At 39.8% G+C, this 20,282-nt stretch overlaps 1 protein-coding gene across 9 annotated transcripts in view; it reads right to left on the reverse strand.

The window, feature by feature from the left end:
- The window catches only part of MAP7 (microtubule associated protein 7), a 113,430-nt gene that overhangs the window by 92,346 nt on the left and 802 nt on the right, over positions 1-20,282 (reverse strand). For 4 of the 9 annotated variants that reach the window (XM_042779117.1, XM_033055416.2, XM_033055413.2 and 1 more), the window contains exon 1: positions 10,288-10,965. The exons of 1 other annotated variant lie outside the window; for it this stretch is intronic. In XM_042779117.1, coding sequence (XP_042635051.1) covers positions 10,288-10,417 — 130 coding nt within the window. In that variant the 5' untranslated portion in view covers positions 10,418-10,965. Of the gene's footprint in view, positions 1-5,846; positions 5,872-10,287; positions 10,967-20,282 lie in introns of those variants that run through there. 4 more of the 9 variants (XM_033055410.2, XM_033055409.2, XM_033055408.2 and 1 more) reach the window with 2 other exon arrangements.

Consider the following 20,282-nt stretch of genomic DNA (forward strand, 5'->3'; position numbering starts at 1 on the left):
ATCACCTCTGCAAACCTTGGGGTCAGGAGCCTTTTCAGAAATGCAGCACAATTACAATGGAGATGCTGTCTTCACTTCTCAGGAAAGGAAGATCAAACCATCATAGTATCACCTTAAATATTTCAGTCCTGAACATTGCTCATTATGCAGATGCCACAAACATGTGAAATCTGATAGGAATTTTTAAAAAGCCAAACCAAAAAAGGAAGCATCCACAAGCATCTCTGTCCTGCGTGTGAGCACCACAGTTTGCACAGTAATGCTTTGCTCTCCATCAGTTATTGACTGCAAAGATTTAAATTGAACATAGTGTAGGGAACAGCCAGGCTGTGCTGCATGCAGCCTTCAGTGACACTGAGCATGTGAGGTATGGCTTACAGCAGCATAACTCTACCTAACTCACAGGGATGGTGAGGCTCACAGAAACTCCCTGGACACAAACTATGACGATTGTGTTTCCTAAAATTGAGAATAGGAGAGAAAAATAGTAGCAGAGAAGTAAATCAATACATTAGAGCAAAATTCAGAAAAAACCAATTGGAAGTGTAAGAACATATCAAAACAGTGATAACCCAGGCACTATGAGTACAAATTACTTGGTCTGCAGCCTGGGTTTTTTGCCAATACCTCACTCAGAAGCTGGTTGTTGCTGTCCTTTTCTGTTTTACAGATGGCAACTGCCATCTGCTTTTTTCTTTACCTCTTATTTTGCAGTTGAGACTGCAAGTAAACATATCACTACCACAGTTAGGTGGCTAGAAAATGATGTTTGTTGTTGTTTTTGTTTTGAAAAACCCAACAAAACAAAACCTACTTTTTCTTCTTTTGCTGCAGGGAATAAAGAGTGAGGTAAACATGTTTTCATTTTTCTACTGAAAGGATATGCACACGAAAAATTAAAGTATCATTATCTAGAATTTGTATGGACTGCATGTCCAAGATGGGGTGTACATTCCTCAATGAAAGCACTTTTACAATTAAGAAGGAATGACAGGCAAGAAGGCTCATCAGATTGTTTTCCACCACACTGCCACTCCTGCACTATAAACTGGTGCAAACTCCACTGGCATGACATCTCTGTCTTGAGAAACATCTCAGATGTGTTCGGTGTCATTTGTGATGTCTTAGCAAGCAAGCCAAAATTCAGTACTGTAATATTTACCAGTACATTTAGTCAGCATGCAGACAATGAGGAAATTGACTTTGAATAAAGGAAAAAACCCAAAGCCAGAACTGGCTGTGTAAAAGAATGACTTCTTATGTCAAGGGCGGGTAACTGGATAAACCTGCATTTCCAAAACAGCTTTCAGAAAAGCTTCCTGAAGCAGAATTGAGAAACAAGATAGCTTTGTACAAGATACAACAGTATGAATCAAGTTCTGTCAGCACTTCCATAATACACCTTGCCTATTACAGGAGTTTAAAATGAAGCTGAAAAAGAATTCAAGAATGAAAAAAAAAAACCCCATCCAGGCTTCTTCAGGACATTTACAAAATGTTCTAGAGCCTCATGAAATTTTAGGTCGAGGATCTTTCACTGGACTTTTAACTCGGACATCAGCACTACAATCGTATTCCCAGCAATCACATTAGAACTCAGGCATCCTACAGAAAACTTAGTTTTGAATGTGTTGCTTCCTCAATCCTTTCCCTTGTTTCCTCCCAGGAGAAAGATAAAAATTCTTCCTAATGTTTTCTGTGCTGTTGACTAGGAAAGAACGCATTTTTAGTACAGCATACCATGCAATAGGAGGTGGGTATGGCACTATGCTGCAACAAAGCTCTTCTGAAGACAAAATTCCAACCAGTTGGAGCATTTCCTGCAGGGGTGTGCACTGGCACCAGCCTTATACCATAGCCCTCCAGTGCTAAACAAAAAGCCAGTGGCAGATTGCAGAAGTGATCTGTGAGCAGTTGCGCCTGATGTGCCAGATTGTAGGAGGACAGTTGGTCCTGTGTCAGCTTCAGATAGAAGAGGAAGACACAGAAGAATGCTGACAGTGAAAACATATCAATAAATCAATCAGTCAATTGATCCACCTCTGTGTGAAGACTAGCCCAATTAGTAGGCATTACTGGACGCTCAGACTATATTGGTGTGAAACAAAAGAAATAAAATCTGATGAGTAGGTGGCCAGCAACCAAACTACAAATTCAGTCCCTAAGTACATTGAGTCCCTTCTGGGAACTCCAGTACTTTGATCATTTCTCCTGGCTTCTTGAGGGTTTTGGATGACTCTCAAAACAGGAGGCAGAGAGTCATTTTGCCTAGGAATTAAGTTGGTTGTTCATCTGGCCTCCAACATGCACAATTGAAGAGCACTTGCTGAGATTAGAGACCAGTTGAAAATCCACAAATGTGACTTGTAATGGGAAACTCCTGCATTTTCTGAAGCTATCTCTACAGACACTAGGACCATAAAAGGAAGAGAGTTTCATGTAACTGAATTTTTATTCCTGTGTGATAGGCATCAACTGGAAGACCACTATAATTTGGAATCTCTGCTACTTGTCACATTTTGCATCTCAGCAGATACCTGTGCTTGATTTGTTCCAGCTCTTAATTCCAAACCCAGCTGCTTCTTGTTGACAACTACATGGAGAAACCGCATAAAAATGTGTGGAAATATAGTTAATCCCTGAGAAAACTATGTTTCCTCCAGAGAGCTGAAGAGCAAAACTAGGTTTCAACAGATCTGAAACAACTGGATGAAAATCTATTTGTCCAGAATAAAAGGAAACAAAAACAATAAAACAGACAATAAAAGCAATCCTCTACTATCATCCCATTGAAGCTACGGGAGGTATTCATCTACTTCAAAACAACCCAAGAGCTCCCCAGTAGAAAAACACTGAGTACAGCTACAGGTCTGTGTCAGTACTGACAAAGCAGCTCAGTTTTCCACTGGTACAGCCTGCTCCAAACCCCTTGTGTCCTCTACTGCAACATGGACACAAGTCTGCTTTCTGGAGAAACTTGTATGCAGGTTAAGCTGCAGTGACATGCCTTCTGGAACTTTGTTTACTTGAGCCGTTAACTACAAGTTAATCATTTAAAGGAGAAAGTGAAGCCAGCATTCAAGTGGTTCTCCTCTGAAAGTGCCAGCATAAAAAGAAAATGTATACCACCTGCATGCTGCCCCTAATCATTCCTCCCTTGAACTTGACTAAGCAGTTAAGGCTACATCTATACACTAGGATGGGTCTTGGGGCAATTTAGTTTTTTAATGGCTCTCGTAGTCAAGACCTATAAATCAATGAGAGTTTCATGCAGAATTTAGTAAATGTGATTCCACTCCGCTGAAAAACAAAGATAATTTACTTCAAGCAACAAGACATCAAAGTCCAAGTTTCAGAATACTCCCTAATTTAATTTCTGATATTTCACCAGCATTTTTATTTGCTTATTAAACATTGCCCCTGTCTCTTATATTGATTATACAAATCTGACCCACATGCTTTAACTCAATGCATCTAAAACTCGTGAGTTTCAAGCAGTGCTTGGCTGCAGAAACAGTGCAGTGTGAGATGCACCTTCAGTGACTGAAGGCAGTTCATTAAAACAGATAAAATTGTATCAATCATTGTGGCATTTGTTCTGGCATATTAGTGTTGTGGCCTGAGGTTGGACAGACTTGATTAAATAATACCATAGCATGTCTCACCAAACAAACAAAAAAATCCCACATCCACAAATCACTTCTGAAGAGACTTCTGATAATACCACAAGACTCTTTTGAGATTCTTTTATTCAGAATCCTTAACACTCAAATAACAGAAAAAAAAATCTCCAATTGTAAAGTACAGATTGAATTTAAAGAAGCAAGAAAAAATTCAAAAGGCATGAAAATTACTCCGTAGGTAGATGAGAAAGCAAAGAACACACACGTGAGCTTGTGTAGGAAGAAAAATTACGTACTCCCACTAAATCAGCTGATCCTAGTAATACACAGAGCTGCATCACCACTCATGGCCAGAAGCAATGCTCTAGGCCAGAGCTCATTAACTTCTCTGGAGTTCAATATAACAAGCAAAAGCTTTTCCCTTAAAACTATATCCAGATTGCTACGTACCTGGGTACAAAGCCAACTTAGAGGGAGTGAACAGATACAGCAGTTTCTGAGCAAGCTTTGCGAACAGCAGCAAGAGCACCAAGACTCTTGACAAAACCGCAATCACAAAAACATCAGGGGATTGAATTGCAATGTATTTCTTTTTAAAACATGAGCTTAGCCATCACCTCAATTTTTTCACTGCAAAATAAAAACATGGTACTACCTAGGTGTGTATGATGCAGTACAACAGGTCACAGAAATCTATTTCATCTTGCTGTCAATTTATTCCAAAGACGTGTTACTGTATAAAGTCGAAAGAGTATTATTTGCATATTTTCAGGAAAAAAAGAATGCAACAAGACCTCAGAGAATTTCAGGATTCTTGGACAGGTCTATCACTTTCCAGGTTTCTCTTTTTCCCCATAAGAAATGACCATGAACTGACACTCCATTTGCATTTATTTTCCACACAGAATCATATACCAAATTCCAGGTTTTTAAAATCAAACTTTTGCAGAGGTAATAGTAAATAAGGAAATAACTCCACTTTCATGAGTGGTGTTTCTTATACAAAAACTTTCTTGAGACTTATCTCAAATAAACTGAACACCAATCTTTTTGCAACTTCAACAAGCATCCTATCCTGCAAGTACAGTATGTATGTCCTGCAAATCAAATGTTGCAGCCTGTTCTCACAGGATAGTTCTGCTGAACACCGTGTTGTCATTTAGATCTTGATTGAAATAACCCCATTTACTTACAAAACCTATTTCACAAAATTCAATCTTTCCTTAAAAGGGATTTTCCTAGTTCACATGCCAATTAAACTGAATGCACCTTAACAAACAACTTAAAGGCTGTCAATTTCATACTCTTTTTTTAACTTTTGCCATCAATGTACTCAATGTCAAGGATGTCCCTGAGCATATGAATAGACACAGGCTGTTTCCTCCCCAAAAAGTAGCCATCAAAAAACTGAACACAATCATCCAGAATGAGCAGTGAAAGCCTCTTCTCATAGGGCTGAGCTAGAAGTGTAAGATGATTCTCACCCAGCACAGATAAGCACTGTCAGTAATCGCAGCACACACTTTGATGAACAGGCTGTGTTACAACAGAAGCCAAGTCCTCAGACCTTGGACTTTCTCTCTGAAAGCCAGAGGGACTGAACAAATCAGATTTTCTCTGCTAGTCTACAGACACATTCCCTACTATCCCCCAGACTTCCAGCATAGTATCTTTGTTATACTGCTTAAAAATTACTTCATGTTAGGATCTCTTTGACGTGGTTAAAAATAGAATACTTCCTGGTACCTGGGCACCTACAGCTATGAATGGGGACTCCCTCCAAACAGATGGAGCAGTTTCCTGAAAAGAACACAAATTCCTTTTGTAACCCCAACAGCTTCACTGTAAGCAATGAATGTAGGTTTTTTAAAGAATGTACCTCCCAGATACTTTGAGAGATATTTTTAAAGACATAATTGCAATCTACAACTGCCTTGTGAGGGGAAGAGGAGGGGTAGACTTTGATTTCTATGGTGACCTGAGGAAATGGCCTGAAGTTGTGTCAGGGCAGGTTTAGGTTGGATATCAGGAAAAGGTTCTTCACCCAGAGGGTGCTTGGGCACTGGAACAGGCTCCCCAGGGAAGTGATCACAGCACCAAGCCTGACAGAGCTCAAGAAATGTCTGGACACTGCTCTTGAGCACATGGTGTGATTCTCAGGAATGGCCCTGTGACAGGCCCAGAGTTAGACTCAATGATCCTTGTGGGTCCCTTCCAACTCACCTTTTTCCATGATTCTGTAAATAAATGTCCAGAAGAATCACTTTTGGACCCCTCTTCTCCTGGCCTTGGCTAGCAGAAAAACAGGAAGTACATAGAAACTTTAGCAGAACTCATTGGAAAATGCAAGATGCCAGACCACACTGTCCAGGTTCTCAGCCCTGCCCTTTTACACAACCAGCATCATAATGAGAATTGGTTCCTTTCCTTCCTTCCATCCACTCTTTTCACTCATTATGCCTCAAATGCAGATGGGCAAGATAGGGCTACATATTGTCAAAAAAAACCTCAAGTACTTGATTTTGGTAAGACAGCTCATCAGCCTTTAAGAATTGCTCACTGTTTTGCCCCAAGCAAACCAGAGGTCAACCTCCTGACCAGCATCAAGCGGCCCCTTTGAGAACCACAATCTCAGGCAGTTTTGCTGGTTTAAAATGTGGTGAAAACCAGAAACTCTGTTGTCTTTCTGGATCCTGCCTGAGGCACTGACTCTGCAGCGTGGGATAAAATTACACTTCCACACCCCATGCAATACCTGTTTTGTAAGTATACAGTTTCAGTTTCCAGGACTATCTATTTAATGCCCTTGAAGATGCCAAGTTCCCCTTCCTTTCAGGTATCTTAAGTTTGCTTTAGACATAGACACAAAGTACAGACAACAACTGAACTACAAGTTAGGCAATTTGAGTCTATAAAGAAATATATGTTTCACTAATTCCTGCAGAACATGGTAACTAAGCACCGAAAGGGTCATGGTAGAAGAAATCTTCTCCATCTCTCTGGAAGAACAAACTTTTCATCTGAAATGAGCAGTATGCACAAACATTACCAGCCACAGCAGTGGCAAAATCTGCTGGTGATCACTGACATAACTGTCATTCACCAAAGGGCCAAAAAAAGCCCTTCTCTTGTTTTCAAGATGACAAAGAATCAGTGCTACTGTTCAGAAAACTACAGCGTGTATGACTAGCTTTGTATTAGCAATACTCACTCAGCATATCAGAGGTACCCTCCCTCAATCAATTTTAAATTAGCAGGATGGTGAATGATTACATTGCTAAATTGAGATTTTTCATTAATTTGTCACAAATGTCATCATTATTTCAATTATTAAATATTCAAATCCATAACTGAGAAACATGAACATTGCTTTTCCAGCCTCATCAAATGATAGTTTAATCACACATTATCAACAGTTGAGAACGTCCTCCTTCTAAGAGGAAGGAGAGGAGGCATCATTTTAAAATTTCATAAAATTGAGTAAGGTTTTAAGACTACATCCAATGCTCACATAATTAACAGAGCAGAGGAGGGAAATCCTAAGGCAGATTGAATTGTTAGTGCCTTAATTCAAGGAATGAATACCTGTAATTAAACACTAATCTACTCAAAGTCATGTCTTTGTGATTTACATATAGAACCACATACACACGCTCTCTTCAGCCACAGAAAGAATATCTGTTTTACTACACAAGCTTTAAGGAAACACTGAGGCTGTTAAGTGTGTGGTTCTCTTCCTGTTTTGTCTGGTTTCTTTGGGAGTATAGCTGCAGGACTGCAGGAAACTAAACCATAAACCAATTCAAGTGCTAAATAAGCTTCTGTAAACCCGCAGAATTGTATTTGAGGAGTGCACTGTGCAGCAAAATTCATTTATAAGAGGAAAAAAGAATAAATACTGTGAATAAAGGTAAAAAAGGATATTGAAAGTAATTTTATTTTGCACTCTTTTACTACACAACAGGATCTCAAGACCATGAAATAGTGGGTGCCCTACAGATACATAACAAAAATGCAGGCTTGTCCCCAAAGCCAAGAGGAGGAAAGGAAGTTCAAGTATTGTTGAAAAAGCAGTAAATACAGTTGACATCAAAGGGAAGGAAACATCAGGAGCATATGGCTACAAAGGTCACTGTATGCTTTTAGTATCACCAGACCAAAAAGAAAAATCCTTAACATTGTCATTATTTGTTTTCACTGGAGAAACAAATTCATTTTACCTACCAGACTCCTCCAATTACAATGCAGACAGCCAGACAAGCAAAAGAATGGTTAACACTAAAATCAGTTTGCAGAAAACCTCACAAAGACCGGCCACTTTAAGATCCACATAAATATTTGTTTCCTGGATGACAAAAACAATTCTCATAAGAAGTCTTAGCAGTCTGATGAAAATATGATTATTTTAAACCTTGTGATGATATTCAAATAATCTTAATGCAGAAAGGAACTTCTTTACTTTGGAGTATCAGATGCATTAAAGGCCTCTTGGGTTTTAAACTGTTGTACAAAGACAAGTATAGCACGATAACAGAAACTGCAGATGAAGACAACATTTAGCCCATCTCCCACAAAGACGACACGGAGAATGTGCTAGAGAGAAAAACAAAATAAAAATTAAGCATCTCAGCAGCTGCAGGTGCTTGCTGAACAAAAACAACAGGTAAAGAACTAAGACAAGGCAAACCCTGTAAAGAAGCAAGAGAACAGCAGACACTAAAGATTCATGAAAACCCCATGTGGGTCCATCACCCTGTCAGAGCTGCACTGGAGTGACCTTACTTGGTACCAGGTGAAAAGAACATCACCCTGAGTGCATGCATTCTCCATTAGCAGGCATTCTGGCCTAACCCACCCAGTGACTGGTAACATTCAAATATCACTATTTACCCACATGTATCACTGTGCAAAGGATGTACTGTTCTAGAGACACTATGAGCCATTTTAAATATCTAGTGAAATGAAAAGCAAATTAGTATAGTCCCAGAATATTTTCTACCATTTCCTATATTATTTCTCACCAGGAGCAGTCAAGATAAGCTGACAAATTTTTATCTTAAAACCACGTAAACTTGTGTGCTTGCTATCTGTGTTACTGTGCATATGCATCTGCTTACATTTCACAGCAGCAAGAGAAAATAAAGGAATAATCAAAAATCAAATCTCAGTTAAAACAAGAGACACAAAGCACATCTGTATAGCTCCTGCAAGTTGAAAAGAGTAGCTAAGTAAACAAAATAAGTAAACACTGCTAGTTGGGAAACTAGCAGTGCCATTGAACAAAACCAGGCAAATTATTGATCTTTAGCTTTATGGACTGTTGACTCTGGAAGCCATCCGGTGGGTGATAAAGGAAAGTACTATGCTTCTTGAAACATTAAAACCTCAATAACCTCACAGTGGAGTTTGGATCTCCATTTTATATGGGCAATTTTAAATACACAGAAGACCAGGTAACTGTGTACACAAGACTAACACAATAGACACATTAATAATAACTAGCAATATATACTTTATCATGAAGTTCTAACCAGTTAGGTTTTATTACCATTCCGAGGAAAAAAAAGATGTGAACTCAAAAAAACCCCAACAACAAAACTTGAGTTCTGAATTTGTTTGCAAAAACTACCAAGCTAGCTTCCTTTTACCTTCAGAAGAAGAAAATAAACAGCTGTAAATTATCCAGCTCTAATAAATACACATACTATAAATTTGCTATTTAAATGCTTTCTAGCCTCTCCTGTTACATGGTAGAATGGTAATAACTGAAACTTAAAACAGTGTCTTGAGGCTACAAACTAACATTTGTTTTGTAAACAAAAACTTACACAGTCCACCCCTTCCCTCCTCCCTCAAAAGGAGTGCTCATATACATAGAATCACTTGAGCACAAAAAAAAAGAAAAAAAAAAGAAAAATTACAGTCACAATTTAAGTAGCAGAATCCCTGCCAGACTAAGAAACTTTAAACACTAGGATCCATGTAGGAAACAGGAATTACATGATACAAGACAGATAGTGGCTACACAGGCTTGACTAACCTTCTATAACTCAATGGCCATCAGCATCCCTTTGCCACCATTGCTTACCTACCTTAAGCACATAAATATTTTTCTTTAACAATTTGTTGAGTTTGTATTTGGGTTTTCTGTTTTGCTTTGTTGTCAGACTTATAAAAAAGTCAGCATATTTGAACAATGTTTATTTTTCTACCAAAGGCACAGTGCCCCTCCTGCACATGAATGGAAGTATGGACAGTTTCACATTGTCTTTGGTAAAGCTGTCTTCTGTAACAGGCAGGCATTGCTTTCTGCACTGTCCAAGCCTACCCCCAGTTATTTACCCAGACTGTAAACAGAAACCAAAGTAAACATACAGAAACTCACTGATGTACTTCTGATGCAGGACCATTATCCCTACCAGAAGAAATGTGATTAATAACTAAAAGGTATTTTTTTTTCTTCACAGCCAAAGCAGCCGATTGCATAACAAGCCAAGGGATTTAAAAACACCTATCATACACAGCACATTTGTGAGTGCCAGCATGAACTGCCAAACTGCACCAGTCACTTACAGACTCTGTAGGACACACAAGAGCTAATAATACACTGCTGTGCAGCATATCCCACAGGCAGCCCTGATCACACCGCAGAACAGCAACGTACCTTGCAGCCTTGTGGAATTCCCATTTTTTTGCTGCTCATCCTCTTCATTAATGGTGAATAAACCTGGGGGATTTGGCCTGGGACTTTTCTTCAGTCTCTCTTGTCGTAGGGCAGTAGTTGAACCAGGCATATTGCTGTTGCCTCTTGCTTATTCAAAAAAAGTAAGAAACCCCAGCCCCTGACTAGCTGCTAGCTGCAAGGCTGTCTGTTCATTTGAGCACTTGTAACAGATCCCCTATGGATAAGCAGTATGCAACCAGCTGACAAATACCAACATCCAGCCGGCAGCGAAAGGCTTGCAGTCGTTCCCCTCCTTGAAGAAGAGCCCTAATTAAAGGCACATTGGTAAAGATGCTGCTCTTTGCTGTCTTAACCGTTCAATCAGATCCCAGCCCACAGCTCCAGGTTCCTTGCAGCAGCACCTTCTTTCCCTACAACCTTCTTCCAGCTACAGCACGCTAAAATATTCAGCACGCAATACAAGAGAAGAAAATATGATCCCGCGCTGTTACCAGTTGCCCTGACAACACGGACACATCCTAATCAAAGAAGGGTCTATGAGTGCTGTCTCTTCAGCTGCAGCGAGCCTTGGGAGCGCTGTCTCTTGTGGAGAGCTGGAAGCACCTCGGCAGCAGGGGCTGCTCCTTCCTCCTCTCCAGGCAGCGGGAGAATGTAGCTGCGGTTGCACAAGCACATGAGCACTCAGGGAAAAGAAGCCTGGAAGGCTCCAGGCATGAACCTGCTTTTTGCTCAGCTGCCCTGCTTGTTCCCGTTTAGAAATTTTACCCTAACCTAAAACAATGAGGATGAGTCGTCTTCTATATTTGCATGTGCCACCGCCCCCCCACCCCCCTTAATCACCTTCCTATGCAGTACATACTTTTTGCATTAGGAATATATACACCCACATTACAGGCAGGTGTTAGAACATTCTTTTCCACATGTGAAAGCGCAAAAATGAGAATTTCTAGTTTGTGTGGACAACATGGGACAACAGAATTCCAAAAATTCTGTACCATGCCGTTAGTCTTGCAGTGCCAGCCTTTAACACACACTCACAAAACGAGCAAAGTGCAAACAGCCCAGGTAGTTTTAGCTAGTTGATTTCCCTCATATGCTGCCATTCTGGATTTTCTTAAGCGATTTACGACAGAATGCTTGCTCACAAGTTTTGCAATCTGAATGTTTCATCTTTCACAGCTGCAAATGCCACTACCCAACATGCTGGGTGTTTCACCTGAGAAACATCTTAATCTTCATCTGCTCCCACCTCAATTCAGTGTGTGCTCACCATTTCAAAATGCTACCAAAGAAAAACTGCCAGCTAGAATCATTCTATAATTTTAAGAGTACATTATTTTTGCTCACTTCAGGGTTGTTTTGGTTGGTTTTTTGTTTGCTTTGGTTTTTTTTAGAGAAATCTTGGTGTAACCTGATCAGCCACCACAAGATGGCACAGACATTAGCTGACAAGTCTGTAGGTGGCTCATTGAAAACTGTGAGTTATAGGGATGTATGTGATCGCGTCAATGACACAGGTAAAACTGAAGAACACGAACTATATTGACTGCCACAGTGGCCTGGGATGCTCTTGACAGAGGATCATGCTCAGCTGGCAGGATAGCTCTGTTCTTGTACATCTCAGGCTCACGAGCCAGGATCACAGCAGACGGAGAAGAACACAGCACCACCTGAAGGCTCAGCTGCACCGTTCTTCCCTCACCAGCACAGGCACAAAACATCCAGCCAAAGCAGAAGTATTTTGCAGGAGGACACCATTTCTGAAGCAAGCCCAGAGTCCCTCTAGTATGTATTTCCTCCTGGCTACGTCCTGCCTCCTGGCTACACCTTGGACTCTGGGCGTACACGGAAGCTGTACGTGATGATATTTGTCTGCAGTTGGAGACGCTTTGTACTACAGGGTGTGGACAAAAGAGTAAGAAGAAAGCTCTAACAAGCTGTTCTTTGGCTCAGCAATTTGCCTTCTGGCATTTATACAGGCACAACTACTTTATTCTATAAAGAGAAACAGCTTCATCCCTCAAATCCCATCCACCTAACACCTCCCACAGACACCACCTAACAGAACACACACTGCTACAGAAAGTGGACAGTAGTTAGTACCATCACAATTTCTCAGAAATTCAACAGAACAAAAGTAACAGAAAACAGCATTTATATGACAGCTTCATTAAATATTGCTCCACCCCGTTTCACTGTTTTAAGTCATTAAGTGAGGATTTCTACCCTTTTAAAAATTATGTTTAATTGCCTTAGATTGCTGAATTCCTTAAATAGGCATTTCAAAACATGTAAGAAGTATGTAACACACAAAAATATACCTGACTGGAGCAGCTTCCCAGCGTACAGGTATGTTTACTGTTTCAGCATCTCCATTTCCCTATTATTGAAGGAGTCATGCAGAAAAGATACAGGACTGTGAATGACTTCATTGGTCCTTGCAGAATCCCCCACACCCATAAGAGTGACTTGCCCTCTGTACAAGATGTAATCACAACCAAGTCTGATGCTTCAGGGGCTGATGCAGGCAGATTTGGGCAACGACACACACACAATTGAAGTATTGGTACATATTTCTTCCTGTTGACTTACCAATGCAGAGGTGACAGAGGAAAAGTATCAACAGCACATTCAGCTTACACAGCAAGATTTTATTTCAAGGTCCCTGTGGTTAAAAACTATGCCAGCTCACAACATGTTTCCAAATGCCTAATAAAACGCAACCTATTACATATAAAAGATATCTATTCTAATAAAAAAAAATCCCCTAACTTTAGGCACTTGGGCAATTTTTTTTTCTGAAAAACATTCCTAAAAATACTATTAAACATACATTAAAGGTACTAGCACTGCATAAAAGACTGCACTGACAGCCCCCCCTTCCTCAGTCTGCGAGTTTAGGGAAGATAAAGAAGCTCCTCAGGTATTCCTAGCAGGAAAGTTTTGCTCATTTCAGTCTTGTCTCATCTATGTGGGAGCTTCTATATGAAAACTGAGATGAAAGCAACATTCCCTGGGGGGAACAATGGGGTGGATAATTTTAGTAACAAGGCTGTTAAACACTTTAAAAAAAAGGTAAAACAAAAAGAACAATTTTGTTGCATAACACCTATTATTGATTATTTTTCCCCCTCTAACCATTAGTCATCCTGTGTATTAACACAGTCACAGCTGAGCTCTCTTACTCATGGAGTGAGACTCTCTCAAGAGATGGAGCGAGGGCAACTGTGTGTCTTGAGGGCACTAGGTCATTTTTAAGTTTTCCTTTTTACAACACCTGCAAACTGATTATCAGACAAACCATTACACTTCAACACACCTACTTGCATCCACTGGATTCTATAGGTATAATTACCTGCACAAAACATCATCTGATATGCAACAGTCAAAGAGCAACTTGAGCAAGGATTATTAGGACAATTAAATCATAATATGGGAAATGTAAATATTTATGACAACATGAGTGATGTTTCTACTTTACCGTTAGGAATTAAGAATTGATATCTATACCTATTAAATGAAAAGGAAGTTGAAGCCAGTCACCATAGCTAAACTAGATTTGCTATCTTCTTTCATTAACAGGATTGTTTCATTCCCTGTAAAATACCCAAACTCCATGAAGCTCATTACTGTGATTTAAAGTATAACAAATTGCTCATAAATTCACATTCCACAGCCACTGCCTTGGGAAAGTTTCCCCTCTTCTTACATGTATTTTGTATCAAGAAATAGATCAAGTAAATATATCATGTTAGCATACATTCCTTTACAGATTGCCACTATTTCATTGTTATTTCTGATTTGCTTATAACTGAGAGGCTCAGGGCAAGGTAGGTATATATCTTCTATATTTATGACCAGAAAGGATATAGAATTTTGTTTTTACATGCTTTCCTTCCATGAAACAAAGGGTTCCATTGGGAAGTAGATTCCAAATGTTTCTTTCTTGAGAAAAAATATCAGGAAAATCCAGTTAAAAGCATCTATTCTACAAAAACATCACAACAAAAAAATTTCAACTTACCTACTTATCAAAACGCACAATCATATTTTGTATAGATTTTAATATTTTCTGTATTAATCATCTATATTAAAAGCTTTTTCTAAGAACTCATTTAAAAATACATAATATAGACAGTACTAGATCATACAATATGTCAAATTTGAAGGGATCCATAAAGATCATTAACTCCAAGTCCTTATCCCTCACAGGACTATGTTGGAATACACATACATTATCTAAACTCCAAACTCAATCTATTCCTAGTTTTCTTCAGGAGTCATATGTCTGTTTACTTTCTGCTTCACTAGGTTTTAAATCAGGAAGCCAGGCTTAAAAGATGGAGAAAGTAGGGCCTTCCCCCCACCCCCCGACTCATGTAAGAAAACAGCTATTTACCCAGCATCAAAGGACTGGAAACCTCCTTTTCTACGGCATGTAAATCTAGGACAAAACAAACTACCCTTAAAAAGTCAGGCAGGTTTCATCCCCACACCTTGTTTTGTTTTTTTACAGTTAACTTGGAAATAGTAAAAATAGCCACTGTATCAGAAAAAACCACTTGCTTCCATTAAGTCAACCACTGTCTCAAACACCTAATTTTTTCCACTGCTGCTCTCTATTTTCTCTTCCTTCTACCTCTTATTTTCCAAAGTGACATATAATAATCTTGTCTTTATAGAGGTTTCTAAGTTTCTCTTCAAAGGTATCTCTAAGGCCTCACTTTTATATACAAGATCATAAAAGACCAACCAATTACATATTTTTTACTGCAGTAACTGAATTACTTTTAAACAACTTCAGTTGCTATAGACAACAGTATGCTGTCCCCCTGACATGCACAGTGCCACACACTGGACCAAGGGCTGTTAAGAGCACCTCAGAAGTGATTAGACAGAAGGAAAGTGTTAACTGTTTCCCCTTCTGTCAAAGAAATCTAAACCTTTGTGCATTTCCATGCATACGAAAAATTTAGGAGAGGGCTGGAAGCCCTGCCCTGTTTCAGTCAAACCCATTCATCAGCACAAAAAGGCACATGAACTTGAAGAGTTCATCAAGAACTTAGTCAAGAGTTTCATCATTCACTTTCCACACATATACACCAATAAAACAATCAAATACAAGACTTACATTAAGAAGTCTGTCACATTTTTAATTAAATTGATTTGCATAGTAGGACTAATTAGAAACATTGCACAAGGCACACCATGATGAATCAAAAACATATTTGATCATTCTTAGTCAACATTATTTATTTATATATAACAGAAATCATTCTGTTATTGGATCAGACCCTGTAGTAGAACATACCATGTAGCTTCAACCAATGGTCAGTTAAATAAGGAAAGGTAGCAAGGAACTGGGAGTTCACAGGACAGTAGAAAAAAGAAATTTGGTAGAAGATAGAAATTATGAATTCTAATTGCCCGGGCAATGTTGTCACTGCTTTTGTCTGGAAAAAAACAAAACCCCCAAAACCAAAAAACATCAAAAAACTTATTTTTTAAAATACCTGGGTTTTATACATGTCAAGAGAACCAAGCATTTGTTTAGCACTCAAAATTAAGAGCACTTATGTACGTACTAAGCTTTTCACTAAAAATGAATACTTCAAAGAAAAGGCTCCAAGCTTTTTCACAGAAACAGGGACATGAAAGAAAAGGCAATATGCCAAGACCAAATTAATTGTTTTTTCCATTGTTGTATTACCGACAGTATCTGATGGATGGAATCCTGAGAACTGTGTTAATTACCAGTGCTTTCCTGACATCTTAGTTCCCAACATGTTTCTTAGAATATGAGCAAGACGTGTGGACTTTTGGATAAGGGAGAACAGAGTTTCAGATAGAGAGACAAGGAATATTTGAAGTCATCAGTACTTTATGTCTCCCCTCACTAATCTCACAGTGACTCTCCTTCAGGAGCACAAACCATTCCATCACCTCTCTGAAGAATCTCATTGTTAAGAGTCAGGGTTTCTAGCTCCATTTATTTGAACAGCAAGGCAGCCTAGTCCTACATATCAGTGTAGCAGAAAACTTATGGTTGTTTCCCTTGAAATCCAACAGATCTCCTAGAACACACATTTTCAAGCTTTCTCCCTAAAGCCTACTTGTTTTCATGAAAGCAAACGTGGCATGACTCCAGAACTAGCACTAAGGGAAAGCTGCAGAATTAAACCTGAACCAGTTTCACAAATACAGCATTTCTCATGCATGTGTAAGGTTTAAAAAAGAATATAATATACACATAGGTTTTCCTGCCATAGTTCCTGGCAGCTCACTACATTTCTCTAATAGAAGTCTTATAGAGGGGATCCCCTTCCTGAAGGAAGGATAGATACACTAAGAGTTACCATAACAACAGCAGCAGCACACTGTGTCTTATATTGTGGATGTAGACTTACACATACTTGTTTCAAGTGGAAAAGAAAGTATGCTGTTGCAAGGTTATCCAGTATATTTACATAATTGAGGCAATTATTGCTCTGATCATTTAATTACCTTTAACACCACAAATAATTTTCAGCTACAAAGTATTAAATTTGTTTATCTGGGATAATAATAAATCATGCAAATAAAGTATTAGCCATCTCAGAGTACTGTAAACTTACAACTTCTTGCATTTTGAAAGGGCACATACACAAATGCATCTCTTTTAAAAATTAAAGCCAAGGGAAATGTGTATGTTACTTCAACTAAATTAGTAAAAATTCTATTTCTGTACTGGAAATACCACATAAGCCAGTTGCTGGATTATCACTTAATGGGCCTAATTCTTCATAAACTCAGATATATATATATTTTTTTTTTTTCAGTGTTTGGCTTGGCTTTGGGGGTTTTGTGTGTCTGTGTGTGTAGAGTTACTTTGGGCTGGAATTTTTTTTTTTTGGGGGGGGGAAGGATTTTTTTTGAACGGGGTTGAATTCTTGTTGTTGAGTTTTTTTCTTGTGGTTTGTTTCATACACACCTTTTTTTTTTTTTTTTACACTAGTAATGCTGGGTGTAGGTGGGTGGAGAAAGACAGCTTGACTCCCATTACACAATAAGCACATACAAAGGCTCGTTCAAACTTTTCCACAGCTTGTAGTCCTTGCACAGACATTACTTGACCATTAAGAGATACCAAGACACAGCTCTTGAAAAGCTTTCTAAAGCTGAGGGAGGCTTCTATGAGGATTTTAACCTAAATTTAATTTAGTTGTGCTATTTTCATTCTACAAGGTACTGATAAATCTGAGTTTCTGTGCATTCAGTAGTACCTCAAAAATCGTTAATGTGGGACCAAAATTATAATTATATGCTGTGATACACAATTTCAAAATCTGAATAGGTTTTCATCAAAGGGGGTGGCAATAGAATAACTGCAGAGCCACGATTTGTATCTTAAAAGACAGAAAGGATTCGCAATGTACTAACAGTCAGATAATCGTGGATGGAAACTAGAGCACGCCCACCACACACAAACCTCAACACCCACAGCACCGTTGAGCACACATCTGGCGGCAGTCCCCGCTTCCTCCCACCCGCTACTCCCACAGCCGCAGTTCATGGCACAGGTGAGCGCAAGGAACCGGGACACTCCCCTGGTGACCCCCGGGCGGCACCGCAGCCTGTGCCGGAGCACCGGGACCATCCCCCCGGTGCCGGTGGTTGGGTACGGGCATAGTCCATCCCTTCCTCTGGCCACAGTGACCAGCACCCAGGAGCTTCCCCTGGAAAGAACATGAATCGACTGCGCCGACCGGAGAAACAAAACCCGTGTGTCACAACACCGTCGTGTAAACCCTCCCCAGCAAAACACGTTGGCACCGCTGGGAAAGAGCCGTGGGAGCCAGAGCACGCCTTCAGCTCCCAGCCACTGTATGCTTTCTGCACTTCTGTGTTTTCCCCAATAATTTATCTATTTATTAGAAAAAATTAAGCACAGTAAGTTGAAATTTGATTTAGACTCAGATGGAGAAAATACCAGGATGAGCAAGCAAGATAAAGTCCCATCAGCAGTTAAAGAGTGATCATCTCAAGTGTTCGGCTTTCACAAGCCACCTGGCACTGACATAATTTAAAGTGCAGATTTTTTTGCTGCAAAAAGTACAGAGCAATACTAAGCTCACTTAGAAGAAAGAACTACAACAGTACGCAAACTGTACTGTTCTTTGCAACATTACACATAGCTCTCTCTGGCATCCCCAAAGCTTACACAGATTGTTACATGTGCACAGAGCTGGCCAAGACAGCCCAGAGCACGTGTGGGGAATTCTCACAGGTGGAGACATGCCTATGATTTATGGATGGGCAGCCATAGAATGAGGTGCCTCAGAAGCTTCTCCGCGTGGTATTCCCCACAAGAGGGCCCCTCTCATCTCAGGAACCACTGAAGAGCTTGTTAGCACTATTAGATGCTCGAGTAGCTATGACTGAAAAATTCCAACTGGTATAAATTGGTATATCCCCTGAGCACCGTACTCACTTTGCCATCCGTACATTCATGAATAGCAGAATTAAAAAACCCTTCACCCTGATAAATAAGCCATTTACCCAAAGAAAGCTAGTTAAGCGGACCATCTGCCAATAAAGGGAGACACTTGTAACACCTCCCTGCAAAACCCTTTGTGGTGATGCTGAAGCTTTCCCCAGGATCAGCCCTGGCAGTCCATGTGTGTAGCCACAGGAGGCAAGGAAAGAAACAAACCAGCCACACACCACAACACACACACAGAGCTCTGTTGTTTCAGCAGAGGTAACAGTTTCACAGGTAGGTAATTTCACCAAACACAGATGGGATGTTGACCTTCCTGAGGAGCCGGATCCAGACACAGGTGTTCTGCTTGCAGAGCAGACTGCAGCCAAAGCCATCTGCATGGCACTCCCTGGGCACACACATCTGCTCGCTTATGGATGGACTAAAGAGCCATGGAGCAGATCCCTGATGTGCTTTAGGGCCGCTCCTTTTTGTGAACGCCTGCAAAGCGGGCCCTGTGATAACTCAGAGACCTAAAAGGATCTCAGCAGATAACAAACAGCTTCACAGAAGTTTAAATCTGACATTTCACTCACAAAGAAGTTTCAAATGAACTTTGACAGCACAAAACAATTTAAACTCAAAATACTCAAGAACTTATGTAAGAAGATCCTTTTGTCTACAAACGTCCCAATTAATAAATGTTCAACACGGCAGCTTGAAATGAAACTATAAAGCAAACTCAGAATAAATCTAGGGACATAAGTCCTTTTAAAACAGAACATATGCAAAATACATGTCACCTGTTGGCACATGTCAAGTCTTAGTAAGTAACTAGAGAAAGACTCAGATAATTAAAAACAAAACAAAACAAACCCCAAAAAGCATCAGCAAGGTAAGGTAAAGAGCTCAAAAAGAATTTCTAAGAAATGGCTTAAAAAAACAGTCAGTTTTTCCCGTGGAAAGTGAAGTCAATGCAGTTGCAAACTCTGAAACGTGTGGGAACACAGGCACATATCCTTTCTGAAGCTGAACTTTAGAGTGATGCCTGGGAGTGACTTGTAAGGCTTTCTGAGCAAAGCCACTATACTTCTAAGTCTAATGAAGACAGCACTTGGATGAGTCTGTCCAGAGTCGTTGCTTGTGACTGTATGTCCGCATTACATAAAGTATGCATTAAAAATGTTACACTGAGGAAACACAATCAGTCTGTCAATACCCATATGGCCTACTCATATGCTGTTGTGATAGAAAAGCTCACTTTTTGATTTAGAGATAAACTTGGACATATGTTAGAGAAGGACTAGCAAAGGGTGAGCGGAATGGAACTGTGGAGGAAGATAGAAAAGGAAAAAAGGAGAGAACTAGAAGTTGGACTCAGACTTCACAGTCCAGAAAGCAGCAAAAGCAAACAGCATCCGCGCCTACAACAGTGATACAGCGGTCGATCCGCTTGCGTAAGCCAAAATCTCCTCCCTGCACCCTCCTCGCCCTTAGGGCCAAAATAAAAGCG

This window comes from Catharus ustulatus, chromosome 3, assembly GCF_009819885.2.
Source record: "Catharus ustulatus isolate bCatUst1 chromosome 3, bCatUst1.pri.v2, whole genome shotgun sequence".
In the NCBI taxonomy this organism is placed as follows: Eukaryota; Metazoa; Chordata; class Aves; order Passeriformes; family Turdidae; genus Catharus; species Catharus ustulatus.